Source organism: Sceloporus undulatus, chromosome 6 (genome assembly GCF_019175285.1).
Source record: "Sceloporus undulatus isolate JIND9_A2432 ecotype Alabama chromosome 6, SceUnd_v1.1, whole genome shotgun sequence".
Lineage (NCBI taxonomy): Eukaryota > Metazoa > Chordata > Lepidosauria > Squamata > Phrynosomatidae > Sceloporus > Sceloporus undulatus.
Genome location: NC_056527.1, coordinates 152,243,492 through 152,268,538, shown reverse-complemented (window position 1 = coordinate 152,268,538; position 25,047 = coordinate 152,243,492). Strand labels below are relative to the sequence as shown.

Sequence of the window (25,047 nt, the reverse complement as noted above, 5' to 3'; positions counted from 1 at the left end):
TGTCAAAATATTAACTATGACAGATGGACACATCATTTGATATCAATATAATTGATTGCAATATTTACATATTAACAGTGGATTTAAAAACAAAAACGACAGTACCTCTTTTTCCAAGATACGTGAAATCTCTCCCAAAATCCTATCCAGAGCAGAAACCTTGTTACTGTCTTGAACCTGAAGTTGTTTCAGGAGGTCTTTTACCAATCGCTGCATCCTTCCACATTAAAAGAGAAGTTGAAAGAAAAGTAAGAATAAGGAAATTTACATTACAGTACTATTTTGCCCAGATCTTGATCACAATAAGTTAAAAAGAGAATATCAATGCAGTTCTAAACAAGTCTACTCAAAAATCATGTCCAGTGGGACTTCTTGTGGTGTGTCTTCAAGTCATTTTTGACTTGTGACAGCCCTAGGGTTTCATGTCAAGTTTTTTCAGAGGGTGTTTGCCACTGCCATCCTCTGCGGCTGAGAGTGTGACTTGCCCTAGGTCACCCAATGGGTTTTTATGCTCGAGCAGGGAATCAAACCCTGATCTCCAGAGTTGTAATCCGACACTTAAACCGCTACAACACACTGGAGAATACAATTATTTGCAGCCAAAGTGTGAGTTTATACTGCAATATCATCCATAGTATAAGACACCTAGTGCACAAAGCGAGGCAAAGGCTTCTTTCTCTTCGTATCTTCAGTTCTTGGATTCTCAGGCCTAATGAACCAGACCACCCCACATGGAAATAGTTACTGTAGTTTGCTCCCAGAGCATGGAAACTTACTTCATACCCTCCAAGATTTCTGAAGAAAACTAGAACACATAAGGCCAAGCAATATCACAACGTGGTCAGGATCACAGAGGTTATTAATGAGGAACACACAAGCTAGGAGGGGCAGCAGCAGTTTGCTTTTGCCTGATGCTACTTGGAAGGGCAAGATTCTGCCCCTCCTCTTCCTCCTGCTATGCCAACTGAGTAAAACTACTTTTTCCCTTTGAACTTAGTTTGGAGGAACTGAAAGACCAGTGACCTGAGACAGTCCAAGCCTTGTGTCCATTTTCCACAAGCTACTTTTAAAAAAAGCTTTTGCAGAGAGGAAAGCAAAGGGGGAGGTATAGATGCCAACGTCATGGCATTGCTGGGCATGTATTGCACATAGTGCCCCAAAAGAGGCTTTGCCATGCCCCCTCTATACTGTTGCTGTGAAATGAGCAACAAAAGGAAAAGCAACAGTGGCCTCCATTCATCATGACCCTTTCTTCTAAACCACCATTCTGGTTTCCTTCTACAGTGAGTATATACTGGCAAAATTCCAGAGAACTTAGCTGAGATAGGGAGATTTATACCACCTGAAATTCTGATCCAGGACAGGCATGTCAGAGGAAGGAAATTGTGTAATGCTGTTAAAACTCTATTGAAATGTTGTCTCAATGCTTAGATTTAAAATGTATTAAGGACTGCCTTCAGGCCAGTGGAAAAACTAGCTTGTCCCTTTCTTTCTATATGACTCTAAACTGGCTTCGCGACTAAGTGGGTGCTTAGACCCATCCAAGTTTAAGAAAGAAGCCGAAGACGGGTGTGGAAATGCTGTTAAAAAGGAAGAGGAAGATGTCTCAAGCACCAATAATGCCCAAGAATATTATTTGGTTATAGTAGGTAGATCACAACCAGAATTCACTCTCTTACAATCTTGGGAAACAAGACTTAAAAGCCATGGCAGAACTACAATGCAGTGGTAGAAACTACTGTGAAAGAGAACACCAGAGCAATAGCAGGTTGATCACTAGTGTGTGTGTGTGTGTGTGTGTGTGTTGTGCCTTCAAGCTCATGGTGACCCCACAAATTTCATAGGGTTTTCTTAAGCAAGGAATACTCAAAGATGACTTTACCAGCTGTGTAATTCTCTATGGAATACATCCCACACAGCTTATTGTAGAGGAGATAAACCTGTCACCCTTCAATTGATGCTGGATTACAATACTGTATCTATCATCCCTGACTGATTATAGTTTATGGGGGTCAGAAATTCAACATGTGGAGGGCCACAAGAAATCTGATCATGCCCAAAGAGAATATGACACACTCTGCATTTTATTTACTTTGAAGAATTTCTTTATTTTAAAAACTAACTGCAAGAATTGTTATTTGACTCTAATGTACACTTGATTCATTTCTTATTCCCATCATTCCTGTTGTGTCTGTTTTTGTTTGACTGTAAGCCCCTAGGAAAAAGGACCTATACTCTTATTATACAGAATGCATCAGGAATGTTGACAGGTATAAAACAAGATATTGTTAAAAAAATTAGAGCGCAGCATGCCAAATTTGATATTCATTCTTACTTTGCCTTGTATGGAGAATCACAGGAAATGTTTTTAGCTTCCATTACACTTTCATACTCCTTCGCCCTATAGAAGGAAACATTTTAAAATCATGGTCATTATTTACACACAATACATTCTGTAGCATATATTTTCACTGTTTTAGTTCTTGCTTCTTCCTCAACCACATTGCATTAAAGCAGAAGTTAGTGGCTCTTTTCAAAAACTATGTCAATTCTAAGGCAATTTTGTCAACAATAATGCACCCCTAGTAGAAGGCCCTGCTCCTTTTAAAACAAATTCATGCTGAAATGTTTGGCACATCATAAGCATTAACTGCCAAGCATAGTATTAATGGAATGAAGGTAACTCTAACATCTAAATGCTATCAACACTGAGTATAAATTTTGTCATTATCAATGTAAAAGTTATTTTAAAAAAATGGCTAAAAACTCTAATGCATACTTGGCTCTCATTCAGAGTTTTCTCAACAGCAACTCATGCAACCCTGCAATCTTTTAAGTTTCCCCACACAATAACAATAGAAAGAAAAACTAGGTATGGATGGCTGTTTCACTTTAGGGAAAATGTACACAGCAGTCAGCAGTACAAACCTGTTCAGACAATGAAAAAGTATCCATGTTTACTTTGGCTTAATGCCACAATGCCAAGCAAGAGAAAGAGGGAAGGAGGGGCAATTGTTTCTTTGACATTGTTTATCTCAGATCGAGCCAGCGTTGGCCAAAGAATGATTCACCAGTTTAACAAGTGGCTTAATGCCTACATATTCTAGCAAGTTTCTAAGGCTCCATACAGACAGGCCAAAATAAAGCTGCTTCGGGTCACTTTGAAGGTATGCTGTTTAAATGATGCATGTGTCCTAAGAGTCCGGAAGCCGCGCCAAAGCCATGATCCAGTACATCATTTAAACAGTATACCTCCAAAGTGATCTGAAGCAGCTTTATTTTGGCCTGTCTGTATGGAGCCTAAGATAACCTGGTTGATGCAGATCCTTGAAACCGATCCTTGAACTGACTTAACACAAGGGCAACGGGTCCAAAGGGGGCATGACCTAAGTGTGGCAACCCACTGAATGCACTGGATCTATTTCCAAGCTGACTCACCACTATATAACACTGTATGGCTTGATTCCCAAGTTAGTATAGAAACATACTGGCTATTGCTATTGCTAGTCCTATTTGGAGCAGATCCACTGAATCCATTGGATTTATCTATGTGTTGATTCATCATGCAACAATTGACTGAATGGGTCTACTCCAGTTAGGATTTACCATCAGGATGCCAGCCTATATTTTGTTAGATTTCTTAGAGTTAAGGAAAATAAATTAATAATAATTAAGTCATTATTATTCTGAAAGATTACTGTTAAAGAGGGTGATGCATTACATTTAAGGGAGAGTGCGACCAGAAAAAGAAATGATGAAGAAATATATTGAAAGGCTTGCAAAGTTTAGGTTTTCTTTTCAAGGTTTCCTCATACATATAAAGATAATATTATGTCTCAGTTCTTGCATAGGAAGAGTAACAGAGAAAGAAACAGCCTATAAAATAATAAGACAATTGTACTGAAAACATAACAGTAAAGAAAAGAAAAAGAAAAGAGAAGAAGCACAAAGTGTACAGATAAGACATTTGTGTGCAACTGGTGTGTGTCTTCAAGTTAGCTATCAACTTATTGCAATCCCATTAATTTCATAGGGTCCCATAAGCAAAAAAGACTCAGAGGTGGTTTGCTATTGCCCTCCTCTGAAATATAGCCTACAGCACCAGGGATTCCTTGGTAGTTTCTAACTAAATAATATGGCCTAACCCTGCTTTGCTTCCAAGATTAGCTGACATCTGTTTCCAGAACCATCAGTTGTAAGGATGACTTTTTATCAGTAACAATCTCCAATTCTGGAGGGGTTTTTTGTTTTGTTTTAAGGCTTACTTCTTTTTGCATTGTATATTACACTCCTCCTTTGAGTTTCTGCTGAAGTGATCATATCTGTCTGCCCTGCCCTGCACATTCATTCTACCATGTTAGCCTGATGTTTATTGCTCTCCATAATTTTCATTAGTCCTTTGCAATTATTCATATTAAAGGAAGGATATAGGTTGGTTTGTTTTTAAAGTAATAAATGAGCTGTAGTGCATCTTATTTGCTGATATTAAAATTAACGGTGACTGAAACTAAGAATATTGATTATTGCGATATTCTTATCCAGGCTTTCCTCCAAGGAGCTCAGGACATCTAATATGCTTCCCTCTTTTTATTTCCACAGCAATCCTGCAATGGAGTTAAGGCTGTTTAGAAATAATCAGTACTATGTCCACACTGTCTATTCCGCTTTGTTTGCAACCAAAGAACTAAGAAATCCATGTCACTTGTACCAAAACTGCAAAAACGTTGATGAGAATCACACTTAACGTCCAACAGTCTGAGTTAATCGACTATGCCAATCTTTTCTGTCATATAGAGAGAGATCTTGACACAACCCATTTTCTGTACAACTCAGGCTTTAAAATACATCAATTCATAGTCATCCAGATCCACTGGAGACGTCCTCCTTTGATGTTGCAAAGAGGGTAAAATAATGTAATTGTACTTTGTATTTACTCTTCGTAGTCATTCTTCAAACCTGTTAGATTCACTAAGCAGATTGGGTACACCAGACACATAGACAGTGAGACATGGGTGGGTAATGTAGGGAGAGGCAGAAATATGAAAAGCTTTTAAGACAAGGATGAAAAGCTTGACCTTTATCTAAGAAGAGAAAAGGAAGGATTCTGAGAGAGACATGACATGATTAGAGTGACAAGCAAGGAAGTTGATTTTCAAGTTTCAAGTCAGTGAGAAGTAGCTTTTGTATATTCTGCAAATATTTATCTTCACCAAATACATGCCCTGGGCTATCCTTTGCCCCTTAATTATCTTCCTTGTTCGGTTCATACTTTCCCCCTTGGTGGCTGGAGAGTAAGCAGGTCTTCATTTCTCTGCCTAACCCAAGATACTTAATGTACCCTCTGTCTTTAGATAATCCCATTTCTCCATCTAAGATTACATTCAAACTCATTTCATTATTTTTGCAAACATAATTTATTTGTCCAGAAAAGACAAATGGTTATCTCCTATCCATTTTATTTCAGCTTCTGTGATACTCCAAATGGTGAGATATGGGGCATGAGAGATTGGGCACATCTGCGCTCCTGTCCTGATATGGATTTCCCTTCTGCAACTGGCTGGCCACCGTGTGAACAGCAAGTTGGGACTCTATAGACCTTTTGTCTGTTCCAGCATTGCTTTTCTTCAGCAAGAACCTTTTTAAAAGCGGTTTCTAAATATTGGGAGTGTATGTGTATTTACTGTTACTTAATTGGGATGTTTTTATTCCATCTCTCTACCTAACAACAGGAAACAAACCAAGACAAGTTGGCTCCCTAAGAAGGCAACAAGGAAAATGAACATACAATAAAATGACACAAAATTCTCTTAAAAGGCAAAGGTGGTGTATTGCTGTTTCAGCTGCAGCTCTCTGAAAGTTCCTTGATGACACATCTTCCAGAAAAGAAACCATTTTTAAATCTTTAAATATTCAGCCCAAACCACTATCAACAGTTTTGGAAATCAGAGACTTTCATATGTGTTAGAAAACCACTGGCAAATCAACCAATGACTTCATTTACACCGTGCCATTTGCCTGCAATTTACAACTTAGCTGTTTTCAGTCACCAATTCACTGCTAAATATCCAGTAGCACTATTTTGATGCAATGCTTAATCATTTTCTTCTTTCTGAACTGTGCTTAAGCTGGGGAAATTTGCACCAGAATCATAGAATCATGCTTGTGTCATGCAATTAATAATAATAATAATAATAATAATAATAACAACAACAACAACAACAACAACGTAATGTGTTATGCAATTAAGTGTGGGGTGATTAATAGCTAAAATGCTTATCAAAATGCATTATAGATAATGCAACTCCAAACACATACTTTTACAACTGCACCAATATATCAAATTACTGAAAAAACATTAACTTGTCTAGAAGCCGTAGCAGACTAAATAATAAGCCTGCTTTGGCTGCACAGGTTTGTTGGGTTTTTTGCATTTTTAAAAGTGAAAACACGAGAGAAGCAAATGGATGGAAACGAAAAGGTGAGATGATTCACTATGTGAATGCAAAATAATTTTTATTACCACATAATAAAACTGCTAAAACCATAGGACATTATATACAGTATAACAACAATGCCATTGAACTGATTTGCACACGCACACACGAGACAATTAAAAACAGCGGTGACAATATTTCATTGCTTATAATGGATTTCAACTAAGTGAAAGGGATCCTTTAAACAGGGAGTCATTTAAAGAACAACAATATCAATGACAGATTATATTGGATGGAGATAACCTCCGGCAGAGACGTTGCAGCTCCGAGGCAAGTGCAACGGCTCATGATAGAATGATGCCCTTCTTTTCATTCTGATACGTGGATGTCACATTTTAGGGCAATGACAAACGGCAGGTCTGACAACTCACTTTCCATTTTAAGATATTTCTAACTTTTCCTTGTTGTGGCAGGCAACAAAATTGATTAAACCCAGCCTGGGGATTTGACACTCCAGCCGACTGGCTTCTATTTGTTGATTACTATTGATTTTCTTTGATACTTTATTTTAAAAATCAATAGCTCGGAAGAAAAATAGGCATGGTTTACACATACTTAAACATACTATTGTATGCTAGAAGAGGCTACAGTTTTGGCAGGTCTCTAGTATCCAATTACGAGGAAAGCTCTTAACAGGTGAAAGCAAGGGCTCTGGATCGATATTCGGTTTTCTTCCTCAATCAGAGAAAGTGGCCATAAATTAGACTCATCAGTGTTATTTTCAAGATGTTCCTGAAGCAAATAACTTCAAAGCTTTAAAAAAAATCGTAGCAATTTTTTTTTGAAGGACAAAATGTAAAAAAGAAGCTTTATGTACACAAAACTAAATGAAAAAAATGCCAGTACCGTGAGTTCATCCGTGCTTTTAGTTTCTTGGCTTTCTTTTTTGTCTTCTGTTTCTCCTCACCATCTTTTAAAGGCTCTGTTGTAACCAAGCTTTCTACCAATATGTCCACTATGTATTTCTTTAATGACAGGTGTTCCTAGAGATGGTAAAGGGACAAGGGTTATCACAGAAAATAGTATTTCTACCAGGGCTCAATTTTGGTCACCAAAAATAAATAAATAAATAAATAACGAACACTGAACAATGAATTTTTTAGAGGATTACATACTAAACAATGTTTTTTAAAAAAGGTTTTTTAATAAACTAGGTAACAACAACCTGTACAGTACTTTGATTCATAAAGCATCTACCTCTCCAAATACTATCTGATAAAAATGGAGGTGATATGGCAAGGCCATAGGCTTTCTTCTTATGCTATGTATTTAATGTGGCATGAACATTTTTCTTCTAAAGAAAGTTTTTCAGCCATGAATATCCATATTAATTGCTATTAAGCACCTAATCTTTTCAGCATGGTTCAGAGATTATCAAGATAATATATGCCTACCAATGTACAATCTAATTTATAGGGAGAAACAGGGAAGGAAAGCCAATTCAGGTATCATCTCTTGGCACATAAAATTTCATAGGTGAATCTTATAGCAACCTCTTGGACCAGTCACAGAGGACAGAGTGGAAAAAGAGGAGCCAACATACTAGTTAACCCCAAGCTTATACAACAGAATTGCTCTCTTGTCCTCACTCAGAGATGTAACCATATGGCACTGGAACACTTACAGATAGCCATGTCAAAAAACAGTTTACAGTATATTTGATTTCATCTAACAAATATGTACTAATTCCCCCATCCAAACCTTCATAGCATATTACTTCTTCTGAGGACTAACTAGGACAAATGTCCAAGGGGACCTTGGTATCCATTGGGGTTTGGTTCCAGGACCCCCCGTGGATACCAATATCCATGGATGCTCAAGTCCCGTTAAATATAATGGCATAGTAAAATGGTGTCCCTTATACAAAACGGCAAAATCAAGGTTTGCTTATTGGAATTTATATATTTTAAAAATATTTTCAAGCCATGGATAATTGAATCCATGGATAAAAAAATCCACAGATAAGGAGGGCCAAGTTCCTTGAAGCCTCAGCTTGTCAAACCTAACTATATCCATGTACCTTAACACTATAATTGTGCCTGCTGGCTAAAACTGTTTCTTTCTTTCCTGGAAACTCTGCAGGGACAGGTGGTCAATAGCTTGTGGACTGGCACCAGTTAGTCTACCGAACACCAGTTTGAGTAGTAATATGCCTTAACATATAGATTTTCCTCAGCAAAGCTTTCTTTGATGTCAGGACCTGTGGTCAAGCAAGGAATGGCTTAGAGTGGATGAACAACATGAAAGCAGCTCATTCCATGCCCAACAAGCTCCCAAGCCAAAGTCAGTAGCTTTACAGGAATGGATGGAATCTTACTGTCCAAATCTGTCACCTCATCCCTGCTATAATGTTATATTCTGGCTATTTTCAGTGATGGCACGATAAGTCAACCAAAAATAGCAGGTGAACAGCTTTTTGTTCCAGCAAGCTGTAACCAAGTATGCAGACAGGAAAGTTGTATGAGTCTTGGAATTAGTGTCCATGGCTTGAGAGCACTGATGTCCTGCAGCAAGGTAGAAACCAAAACATGCGCTAGTTTTTAAACTTAGTATTATCCCCAGCTACATGGCTAACTATATATTTATCTTTTTCTACAACACAGGAGGGAGGAAATATTAATCCACTCTTCTTAAATATGTTATCTTCAGAGGGAGGTTATTGTTAAATATAAGGTAAAATCCCCCACCGCTCAGTGATAAAAGATAAAACGTGCTTCGTATTAAGTAAGAAATATGAATGGGCCATTCCTCAAGTATCCTTCTTGATCTAATCTGCAACCTGACAGACATAGCTGCCTGAATGATAAGAATTCGACACACACATTCATTCATCTCCCTCTATGAGGTGAAAGAGGCCTTCTCCCCTTTGGTAACATGACATGGGATAGCTGCAAAACACACCGTACGCTCCAATATATTGGGCGCACACACAAAAGCAGGAGTTCTCAGCAATCTCAGCTTTCACTCGCTGCAACTCAGATTAACCTCAAGCTTCATCAGTCTCAATGAAAAGCAGGGTAATAACACGTTCTACCACAAGCAAATCTCACTTCTTCAAAGAACCGATCAAAGCAGAGGATTACCCAGGTTGGCAGACCTAATATCTAATGCGTGGAAGAGAAGTGGGGGGAAAGTTGTGCATCCAAAGTATTGGATGTCAACAGCACACTCTGAACCCTGCAGCGCCGTTGTCTATGATTTATTGGCGATCACAGCCATGTTTCTAATATTTGCTGGCAATAAGATCATTTTCAAAATTCACACATAGCTGCCCTGAATATATGTACCTCCTTGAAAGCTTAAATGTTCAACACAATTTGAATCCCCACTCAGTCATGAGTGACCTTGCGCAAGTCATATTCTTTCTGCATCAGAGGAAAGCAAAGGCAAACCTCCTCTGAACAAATCCTGGTAAGAAATCTCAGTGGCCTTAGGGTCACTGTAAGTCGGATATGACTCGAAAGCACATAATCATAATAAAAATAATAAGATCGTGGCTGGGAACCAAACAGGGATACTAAATCAAGCTTGATTTAGTATCAATCAAGATTCTCCCTTCTAACCCCCAGGACCTTTTCTCTCTGCAGAGAAAAGCAACAAGCCATGTCAAAGTTTCAGTACTTGTACAACATTCAACACTGGGAAGGGAGGCAGTTTGATACGAAGAACACAAGTGCCAACAGCCCATATACATACAATCCTAGTTTTGTAGGTCTTTGGATTAAATTTTGTTTATTTTAAGTATGTAAATGTTTAGAGCAGCAGGAGATAATGCTGCATGTTTGCCTAAGAGACACTGGACACTGCAGTTCATATTGTTATAACTCTTTACATTAAGTTGTCTGTTTCCATAGGACACAGAACACCTGCTGATGAAAGACAAACATCCCAGCATCTCATTAAAATCAAGGAGATGTGAAGTGTTCATCAGTACAATATGGACAAAATCCCGACAAAAGTTAAGCACTTTTATGCACACTGCTATTAACTGGAAAGAGTTAAACGTTCGTTTAAACATTCCCAGTAAAGTCATTGGGACATTTAAGCATATTTAAGCTCCAAAGTTTTTTTTGATAAACATCCTCCCCTAGAAAAGACATTGTGGTCTTAATCCCCATTTAAATGAACCCACTAAAACTGGGTTTGGTACTATGTTTTATTTATTTGCACTGACATGAAGTATATTTATACCACACAGTTTATACAAGTTTGATATCAACTTAAATGTCATTGATACCATTTCAACTATCACAGCCCGATCAGATGGAAGTGGAATCCTAAGGGATTAATTTGAAAAGCAACACAATATTCTCTGCTAGTTCACAATGCACTAGAATAATCTAGCAGAGTATTTTAAATCCCTCAACAAACTAAAGATGTCAGGGTTCCATAGGAGAAAGCCTACAGCAGGGTGGAAAACCTCAGACTCACGGGGACCTTATGGATCAGACATCTCCAGGACCCTCTGTCCTCCACTGCTCTGCTTAGGTCCTACAAACTCAGACTTTTGTCCTTCCTGATTGAGTTTATGGCATGTGGTCTTCCTCTCTTTCTATTACCTTCCACCTTTACTGGCATTATAATATAAACATTCATGGGCTAATCAAGGAAAGTAATAATAAGAGAGCATTTGTGGATTTCCTGAAGCATTGAATTGGTTACCATAGGAAAGTGCACATGGATCAGATAGACTTTCAATCTGGCCTAGCAAAAGCCAAGCAGGTGAAGCATTTCATCCACAGTGATAAAGTCTTGCCTCTTCATGACTGGTAGAGTGATGAGAAAAAACAATTGACTGAGTTCACCTTTTACTCATAGCACAATTCTAGCGTAGATCGGAATTCACGTGTCCAGACTTGCATGGTGAATTGATTTAAAATCAAGACATATTATATCACCAAGCCTTTATCTAAATCAATTACTTTAATCAACCTCACCATTAGTAGTTCATTTTTAAAAGAGAATGTGCATTCTCATTTGTTCATTCAAACATTGATTTACAGTGAAACAAAACTTCTGAGATACATCCAGTTGAGTAAAAGGATCTTGTTCTACAGCTTTCTGTGTAATGGTTGCACTTAACATTTCTAGAATTTTATGAACTGCACATTATTAAGATGTTCCCAAAAAGGCAAATGTTACACAACTTATTTATTAGGAAACCAAAGCATAACAGATGAATAGTGTCTCCATTTTGTGTCTCCAGTTGGTGACTCTGAAAAATAAAGCAGATCCTGCAAACCTGAAAAATCTATGCTCTCATGGAGACAGATTACAAAGAGAAGAGTTGCGGATGGACATTAATATATGAATGTGGGTGTATCCAAGGGAGAAGGAAAGAAGGAGGTCTGCTATATAATCTTGTTATTAAAATATAACCAACCCCACTTTTATAATTTCCTAAATATTTCCATTTTCTCTTTAAACTAACACAAGTGAAAAGTTAAATTACAATACCCTATTAATAATACCAGCTAGACAGACCTTGCATACTGAGTCCTGTCCTGAATTCAACCTCTGAAACTTTATGCTGATCAAGACAAATGTCACAGTAACTCAAGTAACATTATGGCATTCTTTTGTTGAACTTCTTATCCAAAGAAGCTCTTTCATTTCCTACCAGACTGCTATTATTCCTATTGAATTTAACACACAAAAATGTGTCAAAGATCAAGTGTATGTGATCTGAAGTGTCAAGTGCAGAAGGGTAAAGGTGAAATTTCATTAGGTCAGGGGTGGTATAAATAAAGTCTTATATGTCAAAGAAGAAGGGTCATTTAACATGAAGGCATCAGAAATGGCAAGCAATAACTTTAAGTAGGAAGAGCGTGTTCACCTAAGGGTAACTTCGTTGATTAAAAATAAAATGGGACCCAGTGACAAATACAACTAAGGTTATTATTCTCTTAGACATATATTATTTACTTTTCTGTTTTGAAATTTTACCTGACAAATAAGGTATTTTATTTCTAGATGGACATAAATTTTGCTCAGAGCTCTATACACTGAATGGAAACCAACCTACATCTATATACCAACTTGGCACACATCTTAGCTGCATCAGTGTGTGAATCTACTGTGATACTGCACTAACCAAAATAGGGTGAGAACTAAGCTAGTACTCTGTGACTGCTGATATATGAACAAAATCATATGAAATCACAAGCTATTCAGACATTACTTTGGATTTCTTGAAGAAAGAAAAATCAGAAACAAATATGAAGTTAAAACTTTGGATGCATGTCTTTAGGTAGAAACAGAACCTGATCTCTAATAGATTCCTGTAAATATTATCATATACTTGTATGTGTATGTTCTGTAGGCATGCATGCATACATACATGCAACACAACGATTATACACTGTAGAAATACACACACATATATTCTCCACGGTATCCATTACTGTTATGAGTTCTGAAGTCAAACAATTGCTCACTGACTCAGAGAGATTGTTTAGATCCCTGCAACCACCCATGCTATTCTACAGATGACTAGATACAGAAAAAAGAACCTACCACTTCTTCATCTGAAAGCTCCCGTCCTTGGATGCTGCTGTTTTCTCTCACTGCTTGTTGGTGCTTTTTCCCTTTAATATGGCTAAAGAGATAGACTTCAGAAGAAATCTGAAAAGGAGAAACATTTTTTTTTCTCTGAGCAAAAGGTACAGTGCAACCTATGCATGTTCTACATGTGCCACTTATAATTGGACCTTGGGGACTTTCTGGTCCACGGATCACACTTCAGCAGGACAGAAGAAACACATCTTCAACCAAAATTAAGAAGTCCTCTGAAAAGTATAGTTCAAGGTGTACGGGTTGGGATAAAGAAAGGGGTGTCGGAAAAGAGAGGAAGGGTGTGACAGAGAAAAGGGGGAAGCCAAAAGGGAGAAAGAAAAATATGGCTTTGGGATCAGCAACACTGCCCTCCGTGCCTCTGCTGCCACCACAGAGACTCTGACTATTTATCCCCAATGGCCCATAAAAGAAATACAAACACAAACAAAAAGGTTGCCCACCCCTGCCCTGAAGCTGCTTTCCTATACCAGTTTCAGATGCCTCATTGTATCTACACTTGGCCATCCTGTTAGGGTTTTGTATTCTACCTTCCTAACAATCACTTCATCAATGAAAACATTCTAAAAAGAGAATGTCAGCCTTACCACGACATTGCACAATGAACACTGCTTTTTTCGTTCATATGGTGTAAGCTTAGGGGCATAGTCCGTATTTGCATGCCTTCCGCTGCTCAGTTCAGCTGCTTTCTCTTTCCTCTGCTCTATTTGTTCCATATGCCTCCGAATGCTCTCATCATGCTGAGTAACAAACAGCAAACAGTGAAGAAAAATTACTTATTTATTTATTTCTTTTTAGGAACCTTTATTGCCTTATTTTTGGCATTATCCTTTGTATTCTGTCTCTCTTTCCTATTTTGAGAATCCTTCTGACTCTTTCTTTTATCTCCACCATCTAGGAACAAGCTTGACATAACATCCCTTCCCCATCCTTCTGCCCTTCTCTTTTTCCCATACAGAATTAGTACTGATTAAAAGGACTCAAGTACAGAATCAATATGATCTTGGAACATTTGTTTTTATGATGGATGACTTGATGCTTGGTTATATTCCATCAGCACTGACCACTCCCAAGTATGGTAGCTTTAACTGAATTGTGGACCTTCTACATCCGGCAGAAAAAGGCCACCGATTTTTAGCCAAAGGGAGCTAGAAGTTCCATCAAGTATGGAAAACTAGACAGCAAGTTTAAAGCAGCTAGAATGTTCCACCCAAAGCTTTTTTGTGCCATTCAGCCACTTTCTATTTGCAATCTAAAGAGATTCAGTAGGATTTTGCTTAATAAATACTACTGAAGAAAGCTAGTAATTATTTCCTGAAATATAAAAGTATTTCCAGTGTATACCTTCAACTGGATCTTTTTCTGCAGTTCTTCCATGGCCTCCTGTTGAGCTGCTGTCAGAGCTGCTAGCCTCTCTTCTCGATCTCTACCAAGATAAGATTAAACATATTTGAGATTAAGAAAAAAACAAAACACTTTCAAACCTAAAACATAATAATGTGCAAACAAAATGGAATGAATTCCGACTTCTCCGGGAACAGGTGTGGACAGAAACAGAACAAAGTAGGCTGCAGTTTTTACTGACCAATTTGAAACAGTTGGGCAAACAGAAAATATGCAGTATCATCAATCAGCCAGTCAACTACAATGGGCAGAATCTAGCCCTGATCAACCACAGCCATCCCTCAGTCATAGACCACAGGACTAGAGATGCTAATGCTCTCAAGTTACAGGCCTCTTTGTGTGCCTAACTGACCCATGGCTGCTTAAGGAATGTCTATACACTTCAGGATTTAGCAGGTGTCTCCTGTGCAAGTATTCACAGTGAACAAAACAAAAACAGTACTGTAAAAACAAACATCTAGCTATGACAAATGAACAATACTGTAGACCCAGAAGGATAACGAAACTGATAAAAGGGGGGGGGGGGGTGTAGAAGACTGTTTCTTTATTGCTTCAGAATTCAACTCAAAACAAAATCTAACAAACACCTAAAACTGATATTACTGTAAATACTGAACCAAGTAGAACATACTTATACAAACTCAAACACATATACCTTACTTTGGGCCAGTGCTAATATGACTCATACTTAAAGGTAGGCTCTACTGAAGTTAGGGAAATTTAGTCTCAGAAAAGCATGGAGAGCAAGGGTATGGAAGAAGTGGCCTTCCGGATACTACTGGAATACAGTTCCCAGCATCTCTGACCTGTGGCCATCTTAGGCTGATGACAGTCCAAGTCTAATGTCTGAGGTTTCCCATCTTTGGTTTGGTTAGAAATCCAGCCATAATCTCTTCACTACAGATGGTCAAGGTACTCCAGAGCAAGCCCATCATGTGTTCTCTTCCAATATATCTGCCTGGTTGCCTGTAGATGTTCCTTTTTAATTCCTAGTCATATCCTACATCAAGACCTAGCTACAACTGATGCTAACCTTAGTTGGAGCATGCAAAATATTCTGCAAGTCTTAATATCAGTTGGAGTTAATGTTGGTGCAACACTTAAGGTTAATGTTCGCCATAAAAGAGAGGATTGAAGGAACGATGTTAGTCCACACCCTGAACATAATATCTTGTTCAGGGCACTGCATCTGCATCAAATCTAACAAAGTTCAGACACTAGCACAACTTTTTCATTTTATGCTTCCCAAAGCCTCCTTGCTTTATGGGGTTGAGAGAATGTCACACAACAGTATTATGCTCATGCTTCTGTAGAACAATGCTTGAATAGAAAACCTAATAATAATCCACTAAATACAACAAGAGGATTTTCTGAAAGGAAAAGAAATAAATTGAATGTGGTGCTGGAGGAGAGTTCTACATATACTATGGTCTGCTAAATAAATAAGGCCAAGGGCAAATGAAGCTTGAGCTCTCCCTAGAAGTAAAAATGATTAAAATATCAGAGCATCTGACTTTGGACATATGAGACAACACGACTCATTACTAAAGATGACAAAGCCTGGTAAACTAGAAGGTCGTAAGAAAAGAATAAGATCACACATGTGGATAGACTCCTTCAAGAATGTCACAGCTCTGAGTTTGCAAGACCTTAGCAGGGCTACTAATAACAGGGTATCCTAGAGGTTTCCTATTCATAGGGTTGCCATAATCCAAAGCTGACTAGACAGCAGTTAACAACAACAAAAGGACACTGAAGGACAAAACAATTGGTCAACACAAAAGGAGCATGTCATCCACCTAGGGTGTTGACAATAAAATGTCTATCCTTATTAAATACATGAAAATCAATTTAGCATTTCCATGAGATCCAGAAACCAAGTGTACTCGTCTTTTACATCATCCTGTAAAAAGATTGAAGATAACAAAATGGAAGAGAAGAAAGATTGCTACCTGGCCCTTTCACGGGCTGCATCTTCCCGGGCTCTTTCCTTCTCCTGCCGTTGCTGTTCAATCCGAGCCTCTTGCTCTTTCCTTTTCAATAGCAACTCTTCAACTCGGGCTTGACGTTCTGCTTCCAGAGCTCTTTTACGTTCCTACGGTGCAGACATTTCAGTTTAAACCACACAGACACATACACAACACAAGTCACTTTTAGTAGACCATAGTTTCAATGGACAAAGGCTTCATTACACTCATTGCAATGAGATCACACTGATATATATACACATGCCGATCGAGCCTATGCACATATATTTAAAAGTTACATCTGAGTGGGCAATAAAGAAGCAATTGAGGTCCAAGGTTCCTAAATGTGAACTGAAGCACCGTCATTTCTCTGTTGAAGGAGTCATCTTCAATAGAGGCCAAAGAGCTTCAGGCACAAGAACATTTGACAACATCAAATGTAATCTGAGTTGAACATGGAGGCAGTTCTGAATCACATTCATAAGAACAGACATGAGGGATCAGGAAGGCCTATCTAGTCCAGCTAGCTTTCCCAACATGGTCAATCAGATGCTTTTGGGAAACACAAAAACAGGTCATGAGTACAAATGCCTTTCACTGTCATATTCTCCAGCAATTTGTACTCAGAATCCCACTGCTTGCCTATAATACTAGATGTAATGCATAGCCAACAGTGACTATAAGCTATTTAGAGCCTTTTCTTCCAGAGGAACATCTGGGCCATTTTATTACCCTGATACAGTTCTTTTGAATATTTTTATAAAACAAAATTTATACAGGTTGTGTATCCCTTATCTAGAATTCCAAAATCCAAAATCTTCCTAAATTTTCCACATGGGTGATGGAGATAGTGACATCTTTGCTTTCTGACGGTTCTCTGTACACAAACTTTATTTCACACACAAAAATACTAAAAATATTATGTATAAAATTACCTCCAGGCTATGTGTACAAGTGTATATGAAACATATTAATGTCATGTTCAGATCTGGGTCCCATTTCCAATATATGCAAATATTTCAAAATCCCCCCCACCAAAAGATCCAAAATCCTAAACAGTTCTGGTCCCAAGCATTTTGAATAAGGGAGACTCAGTCTGTACTGTTTCCAAGCAGCGTAATAGTAAAGTAAATAAAAGTTCCAGAAGCAATTTTTGTGCCAATCACTGTAATGATTTGTTGCATTTGTAAAAGTAAGGAATACCTGAACAGCTTCATCACGGGCTTGCTTCTCCTCCTGCCTTCGTTGGCGCTCCTCCTGCAATTCATTCAGCCTTTGTTCATATTCTTTTAGTTTGGACAAAACATCATGACGCTTGTTTTGGGCTTCTAATGTATTTATAAAGGCAATTTCATTTACCTGCAATTAAACCAAAGTTTGAATATAAACCATGAAAGATTGTTAAATATTAGACTGAAACGATAAAAAAGCACCACATACATCTATGACACAACTGATATAAAAGCCTGAAGCCAAATGATTGGTTGGTTTGTTCAAACCCAGGCTTCCTCCAGCTTTTCTTCTCTCATGCTGGTCCTTTTCAATTAACCACTTTGCAGCCTTCCTACAGGGCTGTCTGCCCCATTGCTTCCCCATCTCCTTATACTTCTTCCCAGACTAGATCTAAAGTAAGAATAAGCAGTAGGACCATGGGTTAGAAGGTAGCATTGCCCTTTGCAGACCTAGGGGGACCTACTGCTGGAGAAGAGTTCGATGGACACCATGGAATGGCTAAAAAAGACAAATGGTCTTAGAGCAAATCAAATCCAAACATTCACTAGAGGCTAAGATGACTAAACTGAAGCTTTCACACTCTGAACGTATCATGAGATGACATGACTCACTGGAAAAGATGATCATGCTGAGAAAAGGGAGAGGCAGTAGGAAAAGACAAAGGCCACATTAGGAGTGGGTTGATTCAATCAAAGAAACCATCTTGAGTTCGCAAGATCTGAGAAGAGCAGTTGATAAACAGGGATTGTGGAGATCTCTCATTCATAAGGTTACCATCAACTGGACAGCAAATAACAACCATGTCAACAGAAACTAGGAAGGCCTCACCTTATCATTCTTGGATTTTTTTAAAAAATAACTTTCTCCTCAGTTTAAAAATGTGCCCCAGGGCATGTGAAGACATTTTGCCACATCTTTGCCCCCAACATCCATTTAAGACTAAGGAGAGGCCTTTATATTACAAGGAAGTAAACAAGAAGTTGAGATGCAGGTCCTGGGGTCACTGAACATTCTCCACTTTTGCCCCAAAAAGCTATTCTCATCTCTTGGATATTTAAATTTGGACAGATAACTTTTCCTTCTCGTGTAAAATGGCAGATTGCAAACAGTCTGGTGATTTCATTCATCCCGTGATTAAAATGTTCATGAACCTTCTCCATCCATCACATCAGTTCAGCCAAGCACTGTGAAAGGTGTCACCATCCCAACTATAAGACACTAGAGATAGCAACTCAACCAAGTTGAATGGAGAACTTGCAGCCATTTCATCAGCACTTTAATGCTTTGCGGTCTATATAACCAGTTCACTTTCTAGTACAAGTTTGCAAGAGCCCTATCAAACGACTTCCATTCAAGCAGATGTTTGAGGCAAAGAAATAAGATAAATGCTACAAAAATATACTCGTTCTGGACAAAACCAACACAAGTGGCTCAAAAGAAGTAAATGTTTCCATGTAAATATCCCCACTGGCTGACAAATTGCTCTCACTGAGAAGTCCAAAAGCCTCAGCTGATGAGTCAGCAGCCAGTGGTGATATTTTTAACTCTGGGCACAGATCTGGTGCATAAACTGGGAAAGTCTCCAACTCTGGGAACAGCTGAAGAGAATGATGGGGCTATGTGACTAATTTGGCGAGACACAACAAAAGCTTAATTAAATTACTCGCAAGGCCTTCTGATCAGCAACACAAGCAACAAAAAGGCCGCAGTTTCCTTAAGAGCAGATCATCTGAGCCGGCTGGAAGAGCTCACGTTTGGTGGGATCGTGTGGAGTGGAGTTTGATGTCAAGTATTTATATCCAGAGCCCCCAAGGAGGAGTAAGGAAAAGGGATCTGTTGGAGCTTGAGGCACAGATATCCTAGCCGTGTGTTTGAGATTTCATGTGCGTTGTGAGGCCACACTGTTCTGTGCCAAGTGCCCTTTTCATTTTTGTCGGGTACCCTTTGCACCTATTTCCCAATTGTAAGCCTAAGGCCAGAAAAAAACAGGCCCCAAGCTGCATATCTCAGTCTCTCCTTTGTGTCAGGTTTATGTACTTGTGGTGTATGAGACAGAAGGCATGCAGAGTTACATCATTTCCTATCTGCTAGGGTGATGTGTGCAGAATGAACACTGTAGGGGAAAATGAATCCTTTAAGGTTCATGAATGGAGATGACAACGATCACTACTACTACTACTACTACTGCTACTACTAATCTACTAACATAGATTGAACAGCGTAGTTTATTTGGGCAGATGCTGTGCCAAGTAGATACCAGCACACATGCTCAGGGCCTACTGTCGATCAGCAATTACACCAAGCTTGTCTCTCAGTTTGGAGTGACAGTAGTTGAGCAAGAAAAGGTTAAGAAAGCCATACAAACTCACCTATCAAGAACAAGCAGTATTTTCAAACGCTGCATGTCATGTATTTATTTTCTATCTCTTGTTGGTGTTCAAACTGGCAGCCTTTTGTCAGCAGAATGTGTCAAGATGTTTTAGACATACATCTAAATGCCTTGTGCATGTTTGATGCAACCTGAAATCTTTAAGAACTTAGATAATTTTCTCCATCTAAGCAGATCTTTCCTTCAACAAGGTTCTACCTTACAAAGGTCTCGTGGTCACCTTTGCCATCAATCCAGTGATGGTGATTTCCCCTTCCTCCACACATACACACATAGACAACACAAGTGAAAGGGAAGGACATTTCTAGTATTACATCTGAAGCTGGTATCTTCACTATATGGTGCGATCATGGGCTGAAGGGTGAGGTGATATAGCGTAAGTGTATTTCTCCTCTGCCCTGCCCTGCCCATTCAACCCGGGAAGTTACTTTTAAAAATAATTACTTCATTTTCAACCTTCAAAGTAGCTAGCCCCTATTATAGCTGCAATTTTAAAGAGTAATGTAATTTATGTAACAGGAGTTGCAGAACACTTTACAAAAGCATGAAAACTACTGGCACAAGGGCATCTACTTCACCACATCTGTAGCACCCTCACCAGCCCCATACTAGATGGAAAAAATTAAATTCAGATTTTCTGCTTTGTTTACTGAGTGAAACACATTAACAGAATGGATTTTGTGGCTCAGTGAGCAGCGAGCAATGGGAATTTAAGAGACAAAGGAAGGCAACCACAGAAATCATTGGCTTCTTCCTCTACTTCGCATCATCTAGTACTTTTGACACAATTACTCTTGATCTTTGAAGACCAAAGGGACAGTGGATCTTAGAGCTGAACATATGCAACATTTTAACACATCTGTTTAGTTTGGAATAATGTTACATTAATTTAATTACAGAAGCCACATGAGCGTAACAAGGCAGCGACAAAGGTAAACCAAATTAGAGAGCTGTTCTAAACTGAGTGACAGAAGCATCCGTTACACTAATGGATTGAGCCAAGTGCGCTGTTCTTAGGACCTTCAATTACAGTGGATATATATATATATATATATATATATATATATATATATATATATGAATGACCAAAGATTGCATACAGTGCTTTCCACTTCAAGATTCAACTTTTACTGCTGATCTGGAGAGCAAACCCAACATGACAAAACCATACACACAAATCACAACCACTTCATCACAGCAAAGAAAATCACATTTCTAGGATCACTTTAGGATCAAAGATATATCCATGTTAATCTGGAAAATCAGTATGCAAAGAAAGAAGTTAGTAGCACGAGCTTTTGTAGGCTAGCTACATGCATCTGAGGAAGTAGACTCTATGAAAGCTCATGCTACCACCTTCTTTCTTTCAAAGGTAACACATGGTCCCTTTGCATAGGATCACTGTAGTTTGGATAAATGAATCTTATGCAACACAATATACATTTTAATTACACACAGCCAAAGAATGAGAAAGAACTCTCTATTTATAGTCACCAAACAAGGCATATATTTTGTGGGATGAAAAGGTCACATCCTTCCCAAAGCTTGGAAGGAATCGGTAATAAGTATTATCATTATCTACAATCAACAGGCCACTAAGATACATGTTACAAGTAATGTAATTATTGTAACGAACTTTCTGCTGGCTCCACTTCTAATGACAATATGAGCTGAAACGGAGTTACATTTCAAAAACAAAGGAAAAGAGTGGAAATATGGCTATTTTAGTGCCACTCTATTCTCTTTTGATCAGTCCTTATCTGGAATGCTGTGTCCATTTCTGGGGATGACAGTTCAAGGAGGCTTTCAACAAGCTGGAATGTGTCCGAACCAAGATGATCGAATGTATGGTAAGCCTAGCCTTAGGAGGAATGACTTTGGGAACTGGATATGTTTAGCTTAGAGAAGTGAAGCCTGGGATAGGATGTGAGAATCATCTTTAAACATCTGAAGAAGATGGGAGTTTCCTCCTGCTGTTCCAGAAACTAGAACATGAACCAATGGATTAAATTACAAGCAAAAAGATTCCAGCTAAACATTAGGAAGAAATCTCTTTGCTGTAAGAACAGCGGCTAGCAGCTATTAATAGCAGCTTCATTTATATACTGTTTCATACCTCCTAAGCAGTCTCTAAGCAGTTTACAACAACTGCTCAATAATGGAATAGACTGGGAAAGTGGTGGACTATCCTTCTCCTGAGGTTTTTAAATGGTGGTTGGATGGATATCTTACAAGAGTGCTGTAACTGTGTATTCCTGCAAGACAGACACTGGACTAGAATAGTTTACTTTAGCAGCCCCTTCCAACTCTATGATTCTATTATTCTACTTTATTGGTGTACTGTAACCAGTAACTTTTTCTAGTGACAATATTACTTTTCCAGGTCAATTTTTCAAGACAATTTTTTAAGTTTTATGCCATTCTCTTACCAATTCAAATAGAGATTTTTTTTAAAAAAAGATTAATGTGATTAATAAATCAACTTCCTTTTAAATAATAGCATAGCAAAGAGTACTGTCTTCTCAAACAGTACAACAGCTCCCTGGGTTTCAGACAGACATTTTCCTAACCCTACCTGAACACACCTGCATGCAAAGTAGAGAGTCGACCACAGAATTAGAGCCTCAGCCTCTCTTCACACAAATTGCACCCATTAAAATGAATGGCACCTGTCCACCAAATACAGTAATACAATTGCTTCTAATCCATGTGTCCCACCTTAGCTTCTTCTTCTTGTGCCTTTTTCACAATTGCTTGTAACTGCACTTCACGTTTAAATTCAGCATGGAGCAATTTTTCCTCCATCATCCGCCGCCTCTGGTCCAACAACTCTTCCTTCCATTTCCGTACATCTTTTTCCTACTCAAAAAAGGCACATAATAATAAAAAGGCAAATAAATCAGCAACAAATTCCACATTTTCCAACATCAATAGAAGCGATCATACAATAGAGTCTTAAATTGTTTGGTACATCCCCCACCAGCATTTTTCTGCCAATAATCCCATAAATGTAATAATTTAAATGTCATTAAAAATGCCGCTTGGAGTAATGTCGGAGCAATGTTAGTCAAACTCTAAATTAAATAGTGCATATTTTGTGAAACCTTTCAATCAAGTTCCATATTCAAGGCATCTGTGACACTGAAAATGGAGTTAAAGAAAGATGTCATAAATCTCATCATATTTCATGAATTGGCAATCATTCCAAGTTTAATGCATGTCAACATTTTTAAAGGTCTAATGTAATGTAATGTAATACACAACATGACAAAAGCTCTCACTTCACTTAATATAAGAGATCTGATTGAACCCTGGAACCTCAGGTAATATTTACCAGCCTCTTTTTCTTGCTCAGAGAAGGACATGCATATGATAGTAAAGCTCAGCAATGCATAATTTTAAAGAATGTCATTACTAAAATATCTGGGTAATTTACAGTCTAATTTCCTTAAATAAGCCTGGGAAAGAAAAATAGAATGGAGACACTCTTCAGAAGTATAAATACTCTGTAATTAGATCAGTTGAGACAACCCTTTAAACCAGCCTTCTTCAACTTGATGCCCTTCAAATGTGTTGGACTAAAACTTGCACTATACCCAGCCTGAACTGCCAATGGCAGCCTTGCCTTGGGATGGTAGAAATTATAAGACATCATGAAAACAGATCACCTCCATTATCATAGATAGTATGCCTCTGTGCACCAACAGTTGAAGAACATGAAATGGATGGTGCAGGTCTACTCATGTCCTACTGATGGGCTTCCCATGGGGAGCAGATTGGCCACAATATGAACAAAATGTTGGACAAAACGGGCTTTTGGTCTGATGAAGCAGACATCTTCTTACGTTCTTAAAATACTTCAACATTTCCAGAAGGGGTAGTAACCAATTCTTGACCCAACACTGCTGTAACATGCAAGCCTAAACAATGGTCCATGTAATTCTGGAAGGGTTCTTGTTCCCAACAATAATATTTTTGGGATGTGTGAAGTGCTGCAATGAAAAGAGCTTGAAAAGTTCTGATGCGTTTATGCGTGGCCCTTTCCTTTCCAAAATAAATGTACCTGGAGAATGTTCTTCTGAACATACATTAGGTTATAAAGAGAAGAGTGAGACACAGTGGCTTAACACAATGCACCAATAAAATTCCTATTTTCGGAGCATGAAAAATTAAACTATGGCAACTTTACCCGTTCCATTAATTTCTGAAGCTTCAGGGTTTTCTCTTCACGTAATTTTTCTCTCAGCTGTTGAGCTTTCATCTGTTTTTCTTCATGTTTCTTCTTAGATTCTGCAATCGTCCTTTCGAAATAAATATTGAAGAAGCCCAGTAAGACTTAGAACCAAAACAAACAAGTGGCCATCTACAAAGCATAGCTATCCATAATTCTGTACATGATGGAGGAAACACCAGTTTTAAACCAGTGGAAAAGAAATATCATTTGGCATGCTTGCAGTAATTATATAGTTTGCAAGTTACCATTGCAAACAAGTCACATAACTCAAAGCATGTTGGGAAAGGGGAGGTAGGTAGAACATATACACTGAATGAACCACTGGGTTTGTCTATTATTTTGGTGCTACAAAGTAGTAATCAATGGATAGTTTTAGAAGGACATGGAGAAATGCTACCCTGCCAATTGTTCTATAGTGGGAAAGCAAATTCCACAGCTTTTCATTTATGTATCAGGCAATAAAAACAAATATTTTGGCTTAGAATAGGGCGGTTTTCTTATGTTCAAATGATCAATATGTTGCTCAGGTACAGAATCTGGTTGTGTAGGGATTATCCAAATGTTTTAAAAAGAAAGACCTTTTGCGAGAGGGTGAAGAAAGCTTCTCATGCATGTGTATTCCATGGCCTGGTGGACGAGCAGGTTCTTCTTCCACGATATCTCCCCAAGAGTTATTTTGACGCCACGATTCCCGAGCTGCAAATGAAAAGAAGGAACCATTTTTGAAGCAAAAGTGAATTTAGTAACCCACAT

At 38.3% G+C, this 25,047-nt stretch overlaps 1 protein-coding gene across 7 annotated transcripts in view; it reads right to left on the bottom strand.

The window, feature by feature from the left end:
• Positions 1-25,047, bottom strand: part of SCAPER (S-phase cyclin A associated protein in the ER) — a 134,175-nt gene that overhangs the window by 69,433 nt on the left and 39,695 nt on the right. For all 7 annotated transcript variants that reach the window (XM_042474251.1, XM_042474252.1, XM_042474248.1 and 4 more), the window contains 11 exons: positions 24,873-24,990; positions 24,250-24,361; positions 22,779-22,919; positions 17,642-17,797; positions 16,424-16,566; positions 14,412-14,493; positions 13,655-13,807; positions 13,011-13,118; positions 7,341-7,477; positions 2,336-2,401; positions 106-217 (listed from right to left, as the gene is read on the bottom strand). In XM_042474251.1, coding sequence (XP_042330185.1) covers positions 106-217; positions 2,336-2,401; positions 7,341-7,477; positions 13,011-13,118; positions 13,655-13,807; positions 14,412-14,493; positions 16,424-16,566; positions 17,642-17,797; positions 22,779-22,919; positions 24,250-24,361; positions 24,873-24,990 — 1,328 coding nt within the window. The remainder of the gene's footprint in view (positions 1-105; positions 218-2,335; positions 2,402-7,340; positions 7,478-13,010; positions 13,119-13,654; positions 13,808-14,411; positions 14,494-16,423; positions 16,567-17,641; positions 17,798-22,778; positions 22,920-24,249; positions 24,362-24,872; positions 24,991-25,047) is intronic.